General features: G+C 52.0%; 1 protein-coding gene across 1 annotated transcript in view; it reads left to right on the top strand.

Moving 5' to 3' along the window:
* FAM120A (family with sequence similarity 120 member A) overlaps nucleotides 1–17,838 on the top strand; it is a 92,008-nt gene that overhangs the window by 63,297 nt on the left and 10,873 nt on the right. Inside the window, exons 12-15 of the mRNA XM_077753784.1 lie at nucleotides 3,997–4,246; nucleotides 10,743–10,857; nucleotides 16,052–16,261; nucleotides 17,640–17,823. Coding sequence (XP_077609910.1) covers nucleotides 3,997–4,246; nucleotides 10,743–10,857; nucleotides 16,052–16,261; nucleotides 17,640–17,823 — 759 coding nt within the window. The remainder of the gene's footprint in view (nucleotides 1–3,996; nucleotides 4,247–10,742; nucleotides 10,858–16,051; nucleotides 16,262–17,639; nucleotides 17,824–17,838) is intronic.

Here is a 17,838-nt window from a genome sequence, read left to right as displayed (position 1 = left end):
TGTTCAGGGGTGGTCTTCAGGGACAGCATTGAGTGGCACACTCAGGGACGGTGTTGAGTGGCATGCTGTGGGGCACTTTTTTGGAGCAGTATTTGTCATAGTCCCTTGAACTCCCCCGAGGTTCTGATGCCCTGGGAATGATGTATGTGGGGAAGGCGAGGACAGGAATAGTTGTGGGCGTGGTCTATAACCACACGCTCGGCATGCTCTGTGGCCTACAGGTTCTGGGGGGCGCCCCCACACCTGTTCGCAGAAGGAAGTGGACAGCCAGCTGGACCCCGCCAGCTCGCATGGCAGTGTCCCATGAGAAGGAAGGAACGGCTTGCTGTTGCCCCCAGTTTTCTGTTTCTGCCTTGATACGAAGGAACCAGAGTTTGGTTTTACATGTGTGTGGTTTTGTTTTTCTGTGATCTTAGGTAGGCACAGTGAGTAGACCAGGGCCCCCGTCCCCGCCATGCACACTTGCGCGTGTGCCTGCACAGAGACCAGAGGTCCAGCCGGCCACCGTCGTGGGAGATGTTTGTCTCCATCTTCCCCTCACCTGTACCTGTGTCGCATGCCGAGCGGGTCGCTGGCGTGGCCAGTGCTCACGGTGCTCTGGCACTGAGCCCAGGGACACTCTTCATCACGTGGCTTGTGGGCAGCCATCACCAGTTGGTTGGAATTGGCTTACGGAGTGAAACGTTTTTGTTATTCCTGGTCTGGGATGGATCCCAAATTGGTGTTACAACATTTCCAAAGTAGCCGGTGGTCATGTGTTTATGTGTGATACCTGTGGACCGTGGTTAACGTCTGATAGAAGCGTGTTCTCACGGACAGCTCAGTATAGTAGGGTTTTATGTCTCCAAGTTGTGTCTTGCAGAGGCACTTTCTGTAAAGAAGGTGCACTAGCCCCTACTATACACAGAACAGATACCCTGGGGTTTTTGCTTTAGCGTAAGCGCAGGAAAACGATCTCACGTTCAGTGTTTTCAAGTCTGTCTGAAATGGTGAGTTTTTCTGTCAGTGGAAAAGCTGCGCTTGTGTTTATTGATTGTGGCACAAGTTATTCATGGATCGCAGCTGGCTTGCTGACCTCTGGGCACGAGGTCATGTGTTTGAACATGTCTTTCTAAAATGGGGTTGTCATGGATGTGCTTTTACATCACACTGCTCTAGCTTGAATGCTGGGTGTGCATGCTCAGGGTGCTCTTAATAACCCAGCTCCCCATGTGCAATCCCCATGTACGCAGTGGTTTGTGCAGACGTTAAGGGCTCCGATGACTTGCTGTTAGCTGACTACGCATCTGTTTGTTCTGTGAGTGGAGTCACAGAGCCTGAGCCCTCCGTNGGGGCACATACGTGTACACAGAGGCAGCTGTTGTCACCCTGGAAACAGACATCCTTGGAATCCTTTACCAGCACCAGGCTTTAATTAGTCGGTCGTGGGTAACGAGCCTGCCGTTGACCTCCCACGGTTGTAAATGGCCTTGTGTGTCCTTGTCAAGACCGTGTTAGAGGGAGTCCTCGGCCCCTTTCCTTATCGTGGTCCCAGGGCTGGGCCTCAGGGTTTTTAAGGAGACCCTGAGTGTGGCATGGCACGTGGGGTTTGACCCCTTAGCCCCATGCCTCCCTCGCCTCACCAGCCCTCCACCCCTGCTTGGTACCTAGAAGGTGCTTGATAAACGTCTGTTAGGTTTTTGGTTGGAGGTTTCACCACTGTTAAGTGGTAGCACACAAAAGATCTCCGAAAACAGACACACATAGGTTAAAAATAAAGCAAGTCAGGAGCATCTTTGCTTTTGCTTTTGGAACAAAGTTTTGTGTTCCTGCACCTTGATTTTCATAAATGAGACATGCATTTCCAAAATTAGATTTGAGCTGCTCATAAGTAGTAGAGATGCAGAATCTGAAGCAGGCTCCAGGTTCCTGAGCTGTCAGCATGGAGCCAGATGCGGGGTTCCAACTCACGAACTGTGAGATCTTGACCGACTGAGCCACCCAGGTGCACCTCCCCAAACCTGTTTCTAGATGAAAGCAGGAACCTATAAAGTGGGATGACCATGGAAGGTGCCAGAAAGCAGTGGGGATGGGGCTGATGGACGGGAGGTCACGGGTGCAGGTGGAGATGGACTTCGTGGGATGCCTTTGGAGGGGGGCAAATCAGAGACTGGGCACCGGCAGCCAGCGTGTGTGTGTGTGTGTGTGTGTGTGTGTGTGTGTGTACACGGGTGTAGGTGTGCGTGTATGGTGGAGATAAAGTGAAAGAAGCTAGATTAGCTAATCCTACAACCAAAGATAAAATCTAATCAGTGCCTTTAAGTCTTTGCCACAAAAAGGAGTGTGTTACAAAATAGATTTCTGTGTTTTTGCTTTTTTTGGCATGAAAATAAGCTTTGTGGATCAAGCAGTAGACACACGGCCTGCTGGTTGAGGACTTGTTTTGTGACCAGCCGTGGCCTGTCTATCCAGGGCTGACACTAGCTGGGCAGAGGGGTCCTTGTAGCGGTGATGGCGACAGCCGCCCTGTGTGCTGCGTGTGCCGGGGCTCAGCAGGCGTGTCGCTAGATTGACTGCCCAGGGTCGGCTGGGCAGTGGGGACTGCGTGGGGGTGTGTCTAGCCCCTAAAAGTAAGGATGAACACAAAGATGCATATATTTATATACATGTGTATCTGTTTGGACTTGATGGGCTTTAAAATAAGCATTTCATGTGTTTTAGATTTTCCTTCAGTTTTTAGACACTAAGATACTCAAATGTGAATGAAAGGGCTTTTCCCAGTGATAGAACAGTAACTTTTTTGTAAGAGGACAGTTTTGAGGAGCTTGTTGACCTGCACCCCTGCTCTAGCGGCCAGGTGCTCCTGGGCCCGGAGTCCCGGGCTCCTCAACGGCATCCTTTCCTGCCTTGTCTGGGGCGGGCAGCTGCCCACGTCCTGTGCCCGCGGGAGGGGTGGGGCTGCAGGCGGGCAGAGTCTGAGCCTTCGGTCGCCTCTCTGCCTTGGGTGCTACTGTAGGGGGCATGAGCCCAGCCAGGGTGCTGTCATTTAGATAGAACGGCCCCGTGGAAGGTGCCTAGGGGGTCACTGCGCCACCCTGCTTCTGCTCTGACAGTCACGGACCGAAGTGAGCCTTCGTTCCCCGGCGGTGTACGCCCTGAGCCCAGCGTTGGCCTGTCCCTTCGTGCTGCGGTGAGAGGCTGGGCCATGCTCTCTGCCTGCTCCGCGCTGTGTCTCCTGCTACACGTTTCCCATACTTCATTCAGAATGCTGCAGGAAATGGTGCGTGTTGTCTGACTCAAATAGCGGTAAAAGCAACTGTGGATGAGAGGCCACTGTTTTCTGTTACATCAACTTGGATCTTCTTGCCTGCTTGGAGATGAACTGGAGAATTCTGTGCTTTGTCTTCAGTCCCCCTGAATGGAGTTACTGTGTGCTGATGTCACTGGGATTTCAGAACACTGCCCTGCTCCTGCTGCCTTGCTAGGCTTTTGGGGTCTCGCTGCGGGGTAGCTTATTCTTACTAACCAGCGTTTGTGGAAGGAGACCTTTACACGAAGTGGCATCAAGTGCAAATTATTTTTGAAATCTGATTAGTGAAAGTGTCCGTTTATGTAGAAAAAGAGGAGCGATCTGAATTGGATTTCCCATGATATGTTGATAATCACATACTTCTGTCAGTTTTACCAGTTCTTAAAATTTAATGGATTGAAATAATAAAACAGTTTTTCTAACACCTTTGATTTATACGTATTAGGTATATGGGGAAATCAAGTCATAATTTGATTGAGTAGAGATTTATTGGTGGCCCAACTGGAAATGTGAATGTGCCACAGAAGTGCGTAGGGGACAGAATGTTCTAGACCTGAGGACTGGTGGCCGGTGGCTTGCTGATGAGAGAATGCGTTGGTGTGTGAGCAGTGGCACCTTCAGACTGTAATTACTGGAGGGTTGGTTTTGTTCGGCCTCCAGTGGCAGAGCCGGGGTGTAAACGGGTCTCCTCTGCTCTTCCCCTCCAGTTCCCCCCGTGATCATTAAGGAGTGGGCAGCTTACAAAGGGAAGTCTCCGCAGACGCCGGAACTGGTGGAAGCGCTGGCCTTCAGGGAGTGGACCTGCCCCAACCTGAAGCGGCTGTGGCTGGGGAAGGCGGTGGAGGACAAGAACCGCAGGATGCGGGCCTTCCTGGCCTGCATGAGGTCGGACACGCCAGCCATGCTCAACCCGGCCAGCGTGCCCACCCATCTCACGGTGCTGTGCTGCGTCCTACGGTAGGTGAGGTGCGGCCGGCCCCCCGTGGTCCTGCATGTGGTGGGGACGCGGGCTGGGGCAGCACGGCGTGGGTTTGAACCTGTCCTGAGCAGAACACGTGTATTTGGGGAACATGTAGTTTTGGGAAATACCGTAGTGATTTTAAACGTACTTTATCCTCTAAATATTAAAGATTTTGAAGGCTGTACATAATAAGTATATTACCTGGAGTTCCGTGGGGAAGACATATCTCTCCCTGCGTGTATTTAATCACATGTAGATCAGTGTGGACTTGAGGTCATCTGTTTTAATTCCTGGGGTTATAACCTAACATGTTGTTGATTTGGCTGCTCACATTGTTCAGCTCAGGCTTTGGGGGGGCTCATTCCGTGGGCGCTTGTGTCCTATGCGCCCCCAGCATATTCTTGCTTTCTGGCCCCTCAAGAGTTGCATTGGACCCTGCCCTCTGCAGGGGTCTGGCTCCTGTCCTTGGAGAGGGGTTGAAAACCCGGCAGCCCCCGGAGGCCTGTGTGGACACTTGGTGTCTGGAAGTTAATTTGAGTTGGCATACACACCTGAATTAGATTCAGTAGGTTTTTGAAGGGTTTTTTGAACCAATTTTCAACTTAGGAAAAGATTGCAAGGACAATACAAAGAGCTTTTTTTTTTTTTTTTTTGAGTTCAATTTTTTTATTGAAGTGTAATTGATGCATAACGTTGTATTAGTTTCAGGCGTACAACACATTGATTCAACAGTTGTACACGACTCTGTGCTCAAGGCAAACAAACAGGCTCCTGCATACAGAGGAGCTGCTGATTGCAGAATGGGAGGTAATGGTTGGGGCAAAATAGAGTTTTTTAAAAACCCACATACTTGGGTGTGATTGTCTAACAAATAAGGACATTTTCTTTATTTTTTTTCTTTTTTAAAATTTTTTTTTCATGTTTTATTTTTGGGAGAGAGAGAGAGATAGAGAGATCACAAGTGGAAGAAGAGCAGAGAGAGAGAGAGAGAGAGAGAGAGAGAGGGAGACACAGAATCAAAAGGAGGCTCCAGGCTCTGAGCTGTCAGCACAGAGCCCGATGCGGGCCTCGGATCCATGAGCTGTGACATCATGACCTGAGCCGAAGTCAGATGCTTAACCGACTGAGCCACCCAGGCGCCCTGGACATTTTCTAATAGAAGCATAATATAGTCATCACAGTCAACATGATACCTTATTTCTGTTTGAACTTCAGGGTCCATTTAAGATACTCTCTTTGTGTTTGGAGGTAAAGTCCCATTGGTTTTTCCACCAAACACGGGTGGACAGTGTGGCCGTCCCTCTGTTGCCGTGGTCTTGTCTGGACTGTATGCCTCCACCCTGGGCACTTGGAGAGGCAGGTGTTCGTGCCAGGAGAGACTCCTGTGGGGCTGGTCTGTCCCATTTCATGGGAGGCACTTGGTGGAAACAGTCCATCAACTTCAGTGGGTGCACAGCGTCTATTTTCTTCTGTGAGAAAGTCCACTCTTGACAGACTAATCTGCTGCTTCGTGGTCGCCTGCTGGGCTGTGTCAGGCTGGCCTCTGTTCTGAGGGCTATCCATCACCCCGGGAGCACCTCCCTGCACAGACATCCTGGGCCCTTTCTCCCGGCTGCCCTGCTTCCTCGTGGTAGAGACGGTCGTGTTTCCCAGGCCCTCCCAGGGTATTTGCAGTGGGCGGGCACAGCGCACATGTGGACCCTCCCCCTGTGGACAGCCTTGGGGCCCAGTCAGTCTCCCGCGTTCTCCTTCCGGGCCCCCGACTCCCCTGTTCTTTGCCCTCAAGGAACAAGAGGGGGGACAGAGCCTTAGCCGAGTATTCATTTCCTCACATTTCTTAACTTCATCACAGCCTTGAAGACCAGTAACTTACTTAGAAGCCTCTCCTTCACGCTCTTCCCTTTACCTGCGTTGACAGCTTCATGGGAGAGACTAGGTCTTCATTTGGAAGCTTCTGGTTTCTCAAATGGAAAATTCATTTATGGACCTGTTTTTATCAATAAAAACCTTATATAGCCAAACATTAGAGATGAAGACTTTGGAGGCTCTAAGATCAAATTAGCAAGAGTAAATTTGGTTGATTGTACTTCTCTTTTCCAAGTTTAAATTGGTGTGTGGCCTTTATCCCAGTGGACGCTGCCGCCTCCACCTGAGGCTTGTGCAGCTGACCTGGATACAGGTGGCCACTCCCCGAGCAGGACAAGGCGCTGTGGTGCTGGGACCGCCCTGGCCGTCCACACACGCAGCCTGGGATGCACTGTGGCCGCCCTCTGCAGCTGGTCTCTGTCCTGGTCCTCGGTAGGCCAACACTCCGGCATTGTTCAGACGGCCCTTGTAAAGTCTTACAGATTTCAGAATTGTCCTGGTGTCCATTTTTAAGACAATCGTTATGGTTGATACTTTGTGTGCTTTGTAGAGAATGGAAGGGTTAGTAAATGGGACTAGCCGGATCCAAGGCTCTGACACTGTGGTGGGAGGTAGGTGACCTGGTTGGCTATGGAGACCCCTGAAGTTTCCTGCATGGAAAGCCTCTCATGGTTTCAAGTCCTAAGGAGGTGGAGCTGGTTGAGGAGAGGATGTCAGAGAGAGGTGAGGGACTGCTGTTCACGGGACAAGTCCCTCGAGGTTTGGGGGCCAGGACACCAGTAAACGGCCTGGTCCGCTTCCACTAAGAGGGTCTGTTCTCCCTTCTACATTCTGGGCTCTCAAGGATAGGCTGGTGCTGGGTGCAGGTGCTCCATGGCATGAGCTCTGGTCAAGGGGGTGGGCTGAGTTGGGGGCCTCACGGTTTGAAGGAAGGGGAGGTGTATGGAGGGGCCAGGCAAGGGCGAGTCAGGGTTGATGTGTGCCTCTGAGGCCCTGGGTTTGGGCCTAGGTCCTGGGAGGGGAGCAGCGGGGCCCTGTGGATGGATGCCTAGCAGACAGTGTGTTGCTAGACAGAGCTGGTTCCAACCTCAGGAGGCTGCTCTCCTCTGGAAAGTCAACACTGAGAGACAGTGATGGTGGGAAAAGAGAGGTCGCTTTACTCGGGAAGCTGGTAGCCTGGGAAGAGGGCGGGCCGATGTCTCCAAGGCCATCTGGTCCAGGTGAGGTGGGAAGGTTTTCCAGGGGAAGGTGTGGGGGATGGGGGGGGGGCTGCGTGCAGGAGAAGCGGTGCCCGGGCGGTGGGTTCTGTGTCGACATGACCCCGGACGGACCTGCTGGCATCCATGGAGGGCGTTCTCGAGTGTGGTCAGGCCTTACCGTCCTTCACCCTCAAGGCCAGCGGGCTGCAAACCCAAGGCGAGTAGGTTAGTCCTGCTGCAGAGCAAGGACTCAGGTCAGCCAGCAGGAGTGTGTGGGCTCGAGGCCAGCTGCCCGCAAATGCCGACGGGAGTGCGGCTGCAAACCCTTGGCGTTGGTGGCTGGGGGTGGGGGAGGCAGGGGTCAGCAGTCACAAGGCCGGGCTGTGGGCCACAGATGTGTTCCTCTTTCCTTAATTTTCTCTTTCCTTTTTCTCTCTTTTTGTATAACTTCCAAACTTGAACAGACTGCGAGAGGAGTTAAAGGAGCTTGTGGCTGTCCTTCACCCCGACTTCACACGTTAATGTTTTGCTGCAGTGGCTCTCCTTGTGTGAGAGTGTCCGCGTGCCTGTGTCCTGACCCCTTGAGTGGAAGTTTTGGGTGCAACACCTCTACCCCTGAGCTCTTCTATGTGTGTTTCTAAACACAAAGACATTGTCAAAATCAGAAAAGTCCTACCCGTACGTCTCGTTTACATGCCTCACTGTGGTTTAGCCACCTGGCCTGCGATGCGCTTTACCAGCAGGAGAGCATCTTGGCTCACGCTCGCGTTTCATTGCCGTGTCTCCTGCAGTCCTGGGCAGCTTCTCAACTCCCTCTTGGTGGATATGGAGTGAACATCGGCTTGTTTGGGGATAGCCTGCTGTGCAGACAGCATGTGAGCTAACAGGGCAGCCCCCGGAAGCCATGCTTGCACATAGGGGCCCCGACAGATTGTTTCTCAGTCTGCATGTGCCCGTGTCTGGTGAGGTTGTTCCTGCCTCCGGGCAGGGAGGCGGGGGTGGTCACTTATGCTCCAAACTGGACACCGTGACTGCAGTGGAGGGTAGAGGGGGTGGTGAGCCGAGGTTCAGTGTGCGGGTGAAGCAAGTGTCCAGGACAGAGCAGAAGGGGGCCTTCCTGGGGTAGGGCCCAGACCCTCATCCCAGCGAGCTCACGGTCTGCTGAGGAGCGGGCTGGGTTCAGGCCTGGAGATCAGATAAGGGGATGGAGGGCTTGAGCCCCCAGGCAGGACACAGGCAGCCGGAGGTGCCTGTCTCCACACCCTGAGGAGTGGGTGGGTTTGGGAGGGTCACACGAGGACCTGCCCTGGCCCGGCTCCCCAGCATGGACAGGGCAGCAGCGGGCGGTGGAGGGAGCCCCAGGCCCTGGGCACACCGTCTGCGCAGGTGGAGTGCTGTGGCTGGGGCGCAGGCAGGTCTGTCGCATGCTCCCCGTTCCTCCTCACCGCGATGCCATGGGCACAGCCCACATGGTGTGGGTTAGTCTGAGCATTTACGTCCAGGAAGGCTTTCTGAGGACGGACGTGAGAAACGGGTGATGGGTGGTTTTGTTACAGTAGGACTAGAAAGCCACGTGGAGGAAGTCTCCGGCATTCTAACAAAAAGACTGTTCGTTCAGCTAAACTGACTTCTGAGTCTTTGCTGCCAAGAAGACCAGGAAAGATCTTGAGAAAGCCAGGCTGTCTCCAGGACAGTCTTGTATCTCATTCAGGATGCTAAAAAGAACATGTGGCTGGGGGAGAGGGGGGTCATTAGTGTCTTTGGGTTTGCAGGGGTGGGGTGCTGCGCAACACTGTGGGCGGATCTGATGCCCTCACTGTCCACTTGCACGTGGTTAAGATGGCAGATTTCACGTTCCGCGTATTTTATCACAATTTTTGGAACGGAAGAACTAAAACTAGGAGTGTGGCACAGACACGCAGGCAGAGGGCATTGCGGGGCACAGGTGTTCCCACAGTAACTTCCTCAGACAGCGTGGGGGTTTCCCTCGCACTGGCCGGTTCTTGCACAGCGCCCCTACAGTGAGGCCTTGTGCTGAGCATGCCGGCGCCCCGCGGGTCACAAGGAAGGAGCCTTTGTCCTTGCAAGTAGTTTAGTGATGAAAAGCTTTTGCATTTCTTTCAAGTACATGCATCTACATCTAAGGACCATAGAGATTTAAGGTCTACTCTTCATTTACCTTGAAATGACCTTCACTTTCCCCTTGCCCTTCCGTACTTTTACTGCAAAGCACGTAAGCTCTGTGCCTGTGCCTCAGGGCTGTGGGGGCCGCACAGCGGGAGGCCGTGTGTGCAGAGGTGGAGAGGCGCCAGGCGCCTGGCGAGCTCTTCCGTCTTTCTCTCAGGCTGTTTTGAAAAGACTTGTCTTACGCAGTCAGCTGGACAGAGCCCCCTGCTTTGCCCAGTTGTTTGTGTTCCTGTGAGGCGTATTGATTATTTCCAAATGAGGTGGGCTCCACAGCAACTCACTCCTCTTTTGTTGACTTAGATTTTAAGCTCTGAGGAAACTTCTTCCACTGACGGGATTGGAAAGAGCTGCGTGAGGCCGGTCACCATTCTCTCTGCTCTTTCTGAGCTCCTTCCCAGAGGTCACAGAGGGTCTGTCCCCATAAGCTCATGCTAGGGATCAGCGGCGACTTGCCGAGTCATCCGTCGGTCTGCCGCGTGCAGCAGGGCGGGGCCGGGCGCTCGTGTGGACACCTGGGCCGGGGCTGGAGCAGCCGCCCCTCGCTCGGGGCCCCGGGCTTGTCAAGGGGCAGTGCGAGTGGCAAGGTGAGTAAGGGAAGGAGCGTGGGTGTCCGGCTGCTCACAGGCTGATGGCACACATGGAAGTTGCAGATTTATAAATCGATCTCCCCCACTTCCTGGCGCCCGCACCAGGGCTGCCGCGGGAGGTCCGTGTGTCCAGGGGTCGTGGGCACGGGTTCTGGAGGCTGCAGCGTTAGTTCTGGCTCCTGGAGCCCCCTCTGCCCCGTCCCCTGGTGCCCACCTGCCGATGCAGGAGCCTCTTCTGCGCACACGTCTCCCGCAACACTCGCCCCTCATCAGGAGACGCGCCTTTCTTATTTGGACCTAGTCTGCCTTGGTCTTGAACTGAAATAAATAAATCATGTACATTGATGCTGCCAGTGTATTTCCAGGGTTTGAGTACCTTACAAGAGTGGAGTTGTATCAGAAATCACTGAGCAGCTGGTTTGCAGTCTGTGCAAACGTGGTGTGCTATTTTAATAACTCTGAAAGCAAACATTCTGTTCGACCCAGGTGATTAGACACACGTTCGTAGCTGGTGTCATCCAGCGTACATTGAGAGCTCTTGGGCCCCCAGCTCGTGTCATCCCGAGTCCCCTTGGAACCTGGATGCCAGGTCGTGCGTGTGACTGGTGAGCTCTCCCTCCTCACACCAGACCCTCTCTGTCCACCCGCTGTAGGTATATGGTGCAGTGGCCTGGAGCGCGGATCCTGCGTCGCCAGGAGCTGGACGCCTTCCTGGCTCAGGCGTTGTCCCCCAAGCTCTATGAGCCCGACCAGCTGCAGGAGCTCAAGGTAATTGACAAGCCTCATTCCTTGTCTTGGGAAGCGTGGCTTCGGAGTGGTGTGAGGAGGGCCGGCCTTGCCGGGCAGGGCCGCGCAGAGCGCCGGGCTGGAAAACCGAGCCGCGGACTCGGGAGCCTCCAGGGCAGAAGCAGTATCCATCCCAGTTCGGAAGCGGTCAGATCTGCTTCTGTCCGATAAAGGTTTTCCCTCGTTACCAGTGGGCGTCTGCTCTTGTGTTCACGTCAGGGTGTAAACTTGCTTTTGTTCCAGGTGGGGACCCCGCACCCTGGGGAGGGCTTGGGCTTCAGGGTATTCTCACATCTGGCCAGGATTCTTTTCTCGTTTCGTTCTGTTCCTGATTATAGCATTCGTTTCCTCTAAAACATAGTCTTGCCCTCCTAGCCTGTAAATCCCTTTACAAACCACTTGAAGAACAATGTTACACCATCATTCCTGTGCCCCTTTTACTTAGCATTTAACATCGTGTTCCTTTTAATTTTTCCTTCCAGTAATTCCTTTTGTTCTTTGTTTTGGCAATGTTAATTTTCTCCAAGCTGTCCCCTGGTTTTTCGGGGTGCTTATCTTTTCAGTGCACTTTGGTTAGTTGCTGTGTCTGCACGGCTGCACTCGCTCTCTATAATGTCTGTGCTAAACTTTAGAAAGTTTAAGACTTTCCAGAGTTAGCTAAATCAGGGGATCTACCTTTTCTTTTTAATGTACAGGGTTTTGGTTTTTTTCTTTTGACATTTCTTTTTTTGTTTGTTTGTTTTGGTTTTGGTTTTTTCTTTTTTAAAATACTTTGATTTGTAATCAAATAATCTCTTTTGACAAATTGCCTTCACTTTTAGATCTTTTTGCTGTTCTTTAAGAAGGCATTCTTTCCCCTCAGGAGCATTTGAGGCTCACTTTATAGATTATCAGTATTCTACAGTTGGGGCTCAATCAATTTCTGGTTTCCCTAAATTACTGAATTAAATTTAGTAATATGCTGTTGAGTGGCCCTTAACTGTGAGGAGCCCAGGTCACGTGTGGTCACCCTAGGCTTCTGATGACTTTGAAACAAGCTGAATAAGACCATAAACCTTAGAATCCACCCCAAATTGTATTCTTTACTTTGTAGATCAAGATTTTCTGTTTGTTAGACAGAAATTATTTTCATTTGTAATGTTTTTGAATCTAAGTTTTCGTTCTAGAGTATTTGGCTGGGTGTCCCCCGAAAGGCTGGCCCTAAGTGCAGGCTCTCGCTCCCGTGCCCCCGGCTGGTGGTGCCGTCACCACCGTCTTCGTCACCAGCCCGTGCTCAGGGGTGTTGTGAATACTTTGACTAGCGTGTGCTGCCATCCCTCTACCTCTACTTCCTGTTTCTCTTATTTAGATTATTACATCAGTATTGACATCCCAGTTCTGAAAATCAGACCGCCAGGTATCAGGTATGCCCACCAAGCTCACCATCAAGTTGCTTTTCCTCAAAGTTCATCTTCTCTCCCATATCCTTTTCATTTTGGATCAACACACAGGGTGTAACTTTTGAAAGACAGCCACACTCTAAGCTTTCATTTTGGTTCTTTTGAGGTCTTAGTGCTTTCATGGTTTTCTCCTGATCCTTCATCTGAAGCCAGGTGTTTCTAGAACTGTGTTTAGAAAGACCTATTTTACGTGCAGTGACTTGAGGCCACTGTCCCTTCGGCTCTTGCTGGTCTGGAGGCCCGCCTTCCCTTCACCATGGACGGCCTGCACTGCTAGCACCTCACGCACAAGCAGCCTACACTCCGCAGAGCTAGGGGCACAAGGGCGTTTGTTGGGGGGAAAGGTAGTTTTTTTTTTGNGCCAGGTGTTTCTAGAACTGTGTTTAGAAAGACCTATTTTACGTGCAGTGACTTGAGGCCACTGTCCCTTCGGCTCTTGCTGGTCTGGAGGCCCGCCTTCCCTTCACCATGGACGGCCTGCACCGCTAGCACCTCACGCACAAGCAGCCTACACTCCGCAGAGCTAGGGGCACAAGGGCGTTTGTTGGGGGGAAAGGTAGTGTTTTTTTTGTTTTTTTTTTTTAAGATTGAGGATTCTCTCAGCTATCAGATTGAGAACTACGAGGCATAATCATTATTTAAATGCTACTAAAGCCCCTATGCAGAGCTGAGAGTCCCCAAATTCAGTGATAGAAAAGTAAAGTTTAGAATTGCTTTTTCATTTAACCATTAAAATTTTTTTATATATCAAATGCAATGACGATGCTTTTCCATGAAACGCCATTTCACTGTTTCGGATATAGTCAACTCTTGTCTTGGTGGCTGTCTTAGGGGCCGCTGTCCAGTTTGTGGATTGCCCAGACCTTATTTTTCTTCTCCCATTTTTTGTCCATTATGTGCTTTGAGAATAAAGAGGAGAAGAAAAGAAAAAGACCCAGTTCTGACAGTTTGACCTCTCATTGGCTTTTCTGACAGGAGGTTCGGTAGGGAAAGATGTTGAAAGTATTAATTTAGACTGACTTTGTAAGAGTGCTGTCTTGTCTGTGCGTGCTCTGTCCGCGTGACCCTGAACAGGTGCCTGTTCTGCGTGGCTCCTTGCAGACCTGTGACAGGGATCCACAGGTTTTCCTCATGTTTTCCCTGGTGTGTTTTTTTGGGGGGGCTTCTCCTATGTTATGAGCATGGATGTAATGACAAAGGTGAATTAGACTGACCCTATGTTTGGAGGAGGGTGGGGAGTGGGTGAGGAGAAGGACAGTTTCTTTTTCTTTTGCTCTTGACATTCCTGTAACTGCTTTCAGTTCTTTTCAGTTTCACCAACTGAGTGCAGAATATAAAAGATGGAGGAGGAGGAGATTTAGGACAGTATCAGGCCCCTGTGACATCTGGAAGAATTAGGCCAGGTGCAGGTAAACGTGGCCGGTCAGAGGAGGGGTCTGCAGCCCAGCAGTGACATGGCAGGCAGAGCGCCCTCACTGGAGTTGTTCTGGAGCTCCTTGCGCAGAGATTAAGTTCCGTATTTGTACTTCCTATAAAGTCAGAAAACTGCACTTTCTTTAGTTGAGGAGCTTTGGATGATGCCGACAGTTTTATCTTCCCGTGTAGAAGAGAATGAGTTGGAACGTGAATACCGTAGCCATTTCTGTGGTCAGGTGTTCAGACTCTGGTGCTGCTAGTTACCAGTTTAATGGCGCTGAGCTTTCTGTGACTCTGTTTCTCCCTCTGACGGAGTACTAGGCCCAGTACTTGTGTCGGACAGTTGCTGAGACATAAACGAGATAACGCGTGTGGAAATGCAGAGTGGTACCTGACAAGTCCAAGTCCGTGTTAAGTCCCCTGTAGATATTACTTAGTATTATTTGTAAAATTAACATGTAGGGAAAGATATAAAACACTATGTGAAGTGACTTTGGGAAAGTTTTTCGGATGAGGCAAGATCTACACAGCAGAGTTGAGATTTTACGTACATTATTTAAGTGGCTTTTATTTTGAGAACTTTTTCTGTGAAATTAATGGTCGTTGCCATTACTAAGGGATGTGATAATCATTTTTGAAACCCATGCAGTTCCTTCGCTGACGGCGAGTCCAGTTAGAATAAGCAAGATGTGTATGTGGCTGAAGCAGTCTTTCCCGTCCCTCCCATCGGCCCACCTGGAGCGCGCTTGTCCTAATCTGGTACCTCTGCCCACACAGGCGGCGGGGGCTCTGTCTGCTGCACGAGCGCTGGCGTGTCCACATGGCCACCTCTGGGGCCGGAGCACTGATAGCAGCACTGTGCTTCCTGGGCTTCCCCAGAAGGCACTTGCTGGGCTGCAGGACAACATCGGGTGGCGGAGTGGCCCCTGTACCACCCCTGGTCTCCCCTTGCCCCTGTGTGTGTTGGGGCCACTTTCCCACAGCATCAGCCTTCAGGGAGGAGAAGCTCCCTCTTTTCTGCCTGGAGACTCTCAGAGGAAAAGGGAGTTTCCATTTAAAGTGAATTCTTTCCCCATTTTGATTTTTCCCCCCCCCCCCCTTCTTCTTAGAAATATAAAAATGCACGCAGTCCCATCACCCAGCCCCACCTGCCCTCAGCCAAGCACACCGCCCCTTCCCGGGGGCTCAGGCTCCGGAGAAGCAAGGGCTGGCGGGGCCAGGGGTGTGGATGGCTTCTCCAGGTTTGGAAGGTTCTGAACTACATTGACCGAAAAATCCAAAAGACAAAGGTTGGAAAACACAGAGTTAGCAGATTGTGGGGAATGTCGGCCCTGAGCACAAAACAGCAGATAGTCAGAGATGCCTCAGTGTCTGGCATGGGAATGACCTTTTCCCTTTCTAACGAAAAGCCGGTGGATGTGCCACATTTCGGCAGTGCTTAGGGTGATACCCCGTAAGGGCTGCGTTCTTGAGACACCCTCACCTTAGGAAGTAAGTGTGCATGGTGGGAGGACAGAACCCAGGCAGTTAAAACTCCCTTCTGGATAATCCACAAACTAGGTCCTTCACAGACAGACGATCAAGAGTTGACTGTATCTGTCAGTGTTCCTTGCCCTGCGCGTCAGGTGCTAGGAGCCAGGGCCATGCGCGCAGGGAGGTGCAGCGCCATGAAGGAGGGGCAGGAGAGATAGTCTGCATGGTCCAGATACCGTGTTTTTGTTGTTGTGTTCTTCCATTTATAAGCTCTCCATTTCTCCTGAAGCATTTGACAGTCTCATTAATGAGTTGCTACCTAAAACATTAACATGAAATAATGTAAACATGAAGTACAGGTTTTAGAATGGAATTATGCTGAGTGATTTTGTAATATAACTACTTGAAAAATGCAGAATCTTAATGGAATGTTGCTTATTATATTCTCTCTGTTCATACATTACCAGAATGTAGAATCTGAAGGGTAACTTATTTTCATAGGTGGATAGTGGCCTTCTAATTGCTAAGGAGACTATTAATAATCTGTTACTTTGTCATGTCAACTTCAACACAGTTTTACGCTTGTATGATGCTTTACAAATTCCAAATTGAAATACTTCAGAATGTTTATAAAACAGTCTCTGAAATTTAAGTCTGTTAAATAACATCAGAAGTCTCTGTGTTCAGATAGGCCAGTGCTAGGTCGCTGTAAGGAGATAGCAGGTGTGTGTAGCGGGTGTTTGGTGGAGGGGTGTTCACGCTAACCGTGGAGAGCTGTAGTCAGACATGGTGAGAATGGGGTTCTGCAGTGTTCTTACTCCATAGAAATCACTCTTTTCCATTTAAAGATTGAGAACCTCGACCCCCGAGGCATTCAGCTGTCAGCTCTCTTCATGAGCGGTGTGGACATGGCCCTGTTTGCAAACGACGCGTGTGGCCAGCCGGTGCCCTGGGAGCACTGCTGCCCTTGGATGTATTTTGATGGGAAGCTCTTCCAGTCCAAACTCCTCAAAGCCAGCCGGGAAAAGACCCCACTCATCGACCTCTGTGATGGTCAGGTCAGTCTGAGGAACGCCGGCCGGCAGGGGCTGGGGAGGAGCGGCCGGCCCCCTGGGCGGGACAGGGAAGCACTGGTGGGCTGTTTGTAGGCCGCAGGCGTGCACGTGATGTGCAGCACTTGCCTGGACCTTGCTCCCTGGGGACGTACCGGCCGGGGTTCCCTCGGGCCTCAGCCACCCAGTAAGCTTCCTTGTTTAATGTGTGTTTCTGTTGAAAGACCTCTTGATGAATACATATTATAGTGTTAATCTACTCATATTATGCATGCGGCCAGCTGTGCTGGAACAGCCCAAACAAAGCCCATGGGACACACATGGTCTCTACAGGGCACACCTCACAGCCTGGCCCTTAGGGACACCAGCCAGCACTCGGCACTGCTTGGGCCCATTTCAGACAGAATCACCCACAGAAACATGACAACTCTGGCACTAAGTGGATGGTGAACAGGACGCTGGTTTCCAGCGTAAAGTCCGTGACAAGCCGTGTCCCGCTCTGCACGGGGCCACGGGCAGCCATGAGTCCCGCGGGCACCGAGTGCGGGTTACAGTACACTTCAGCAGGCAGGTGGGGCCACCGCTGTGGCGCGAGTGACGAGTGAGCGCACTAGTTTGAAGTCCTGGTCTGAGCGGAAGGCGCGCCGACAGGCCGTCGTGTCCGCTTGCGCTCGCCTCGGGCTGCTGAGCGCCATCTCCCCGAGCCGCCGTGACTCTCAGGTCAGGCTCAGCGGAAGCACTGATTTGTGGGCTGAGCAGGTTTTCAGATTCTCTGGTCAAGGATTGGCATTGCTGCATGAATTTCTGTATTTATTAACGAAAGACGTTGCGTGTGAATGCGGTATGGGCTCCTTCACGGTGGATCTGATGCCCATGAGCTGTGTTGTCCCCGTCTGTGCCAGCCGTGTTGTTCACGGCGAGTGATCCCTGTGGGCAGCCGCCTGCCCCTGCTGGCACTGCCCCGGGGTCTCGGTGCCCCCTCCGCCACGTGCAGCACGTAGCTGGCCGAATGCTCTGTTGGCGAGCATCCTCTGTGCTGAGGCGGGACCTGTCTGGACTCCGCTGTTGGCTTCCAGAACGAGAACCACACTTTCAGTTAGTACCTTCGGCAGTGGATGGTTGTCACCTGGAGATCAGCTGAAAGCCGGGCTTATGTTGGTGTTTGTCTGTGGGGATGATTATGTAATAGGAGCAGGTGGTGGGTGGTGATGGCATTTTCGGTGTGCTTGCCGTCCGCACGCAGTGTGGTGGCGCAGACCCTGACTGACTCGCGGGAAAAGAGCAGATGCGTCCTGGCAGCTGGTGTGTCTCACCTCTTTCCTGTCTGTTCCGATCCGAGCGAAACCGTGAACTGAGTTTTCACGTGCCGGCACTTGACTTGCAGGCCGAGCAAGCCGCCAAGGTGGAGAAGATGCGGCAGAGCATCCTGGAAGGGCTGAACCTCTCCCGGCAGAGCCACCCGCTTCCCTTCCCGCCCCCCGCGGCGCTGCCTTTCTACCCTGCGTCCGTGTACCCCCGGCACTTCGGGCCCGTCCCCCCGGCTCAGGGCCGTGGGCGGGGCTTTGCAGGTGAGTGCATAGGCG

Source organism: Crocuta crocuta, unplaced genomic scaffold, assembly GCF_008692635.1.
Source record: "Crocuta crocuta isolate KB4526 unplaced genomic scaffold, BGI_CrCroc_1.0 scaffold420, whole genome shotgun sequence".
NCBI lineage: Eukaryota > Metazoa > Chordata > Mammalia > Carnivora > Hyaenidae > Crocuta > Crocuta crocuta.
Note: the sequence above shows the minus strand (reverse complement) of the source record. Positions and strands in the feature narration are given on the sequence as shown.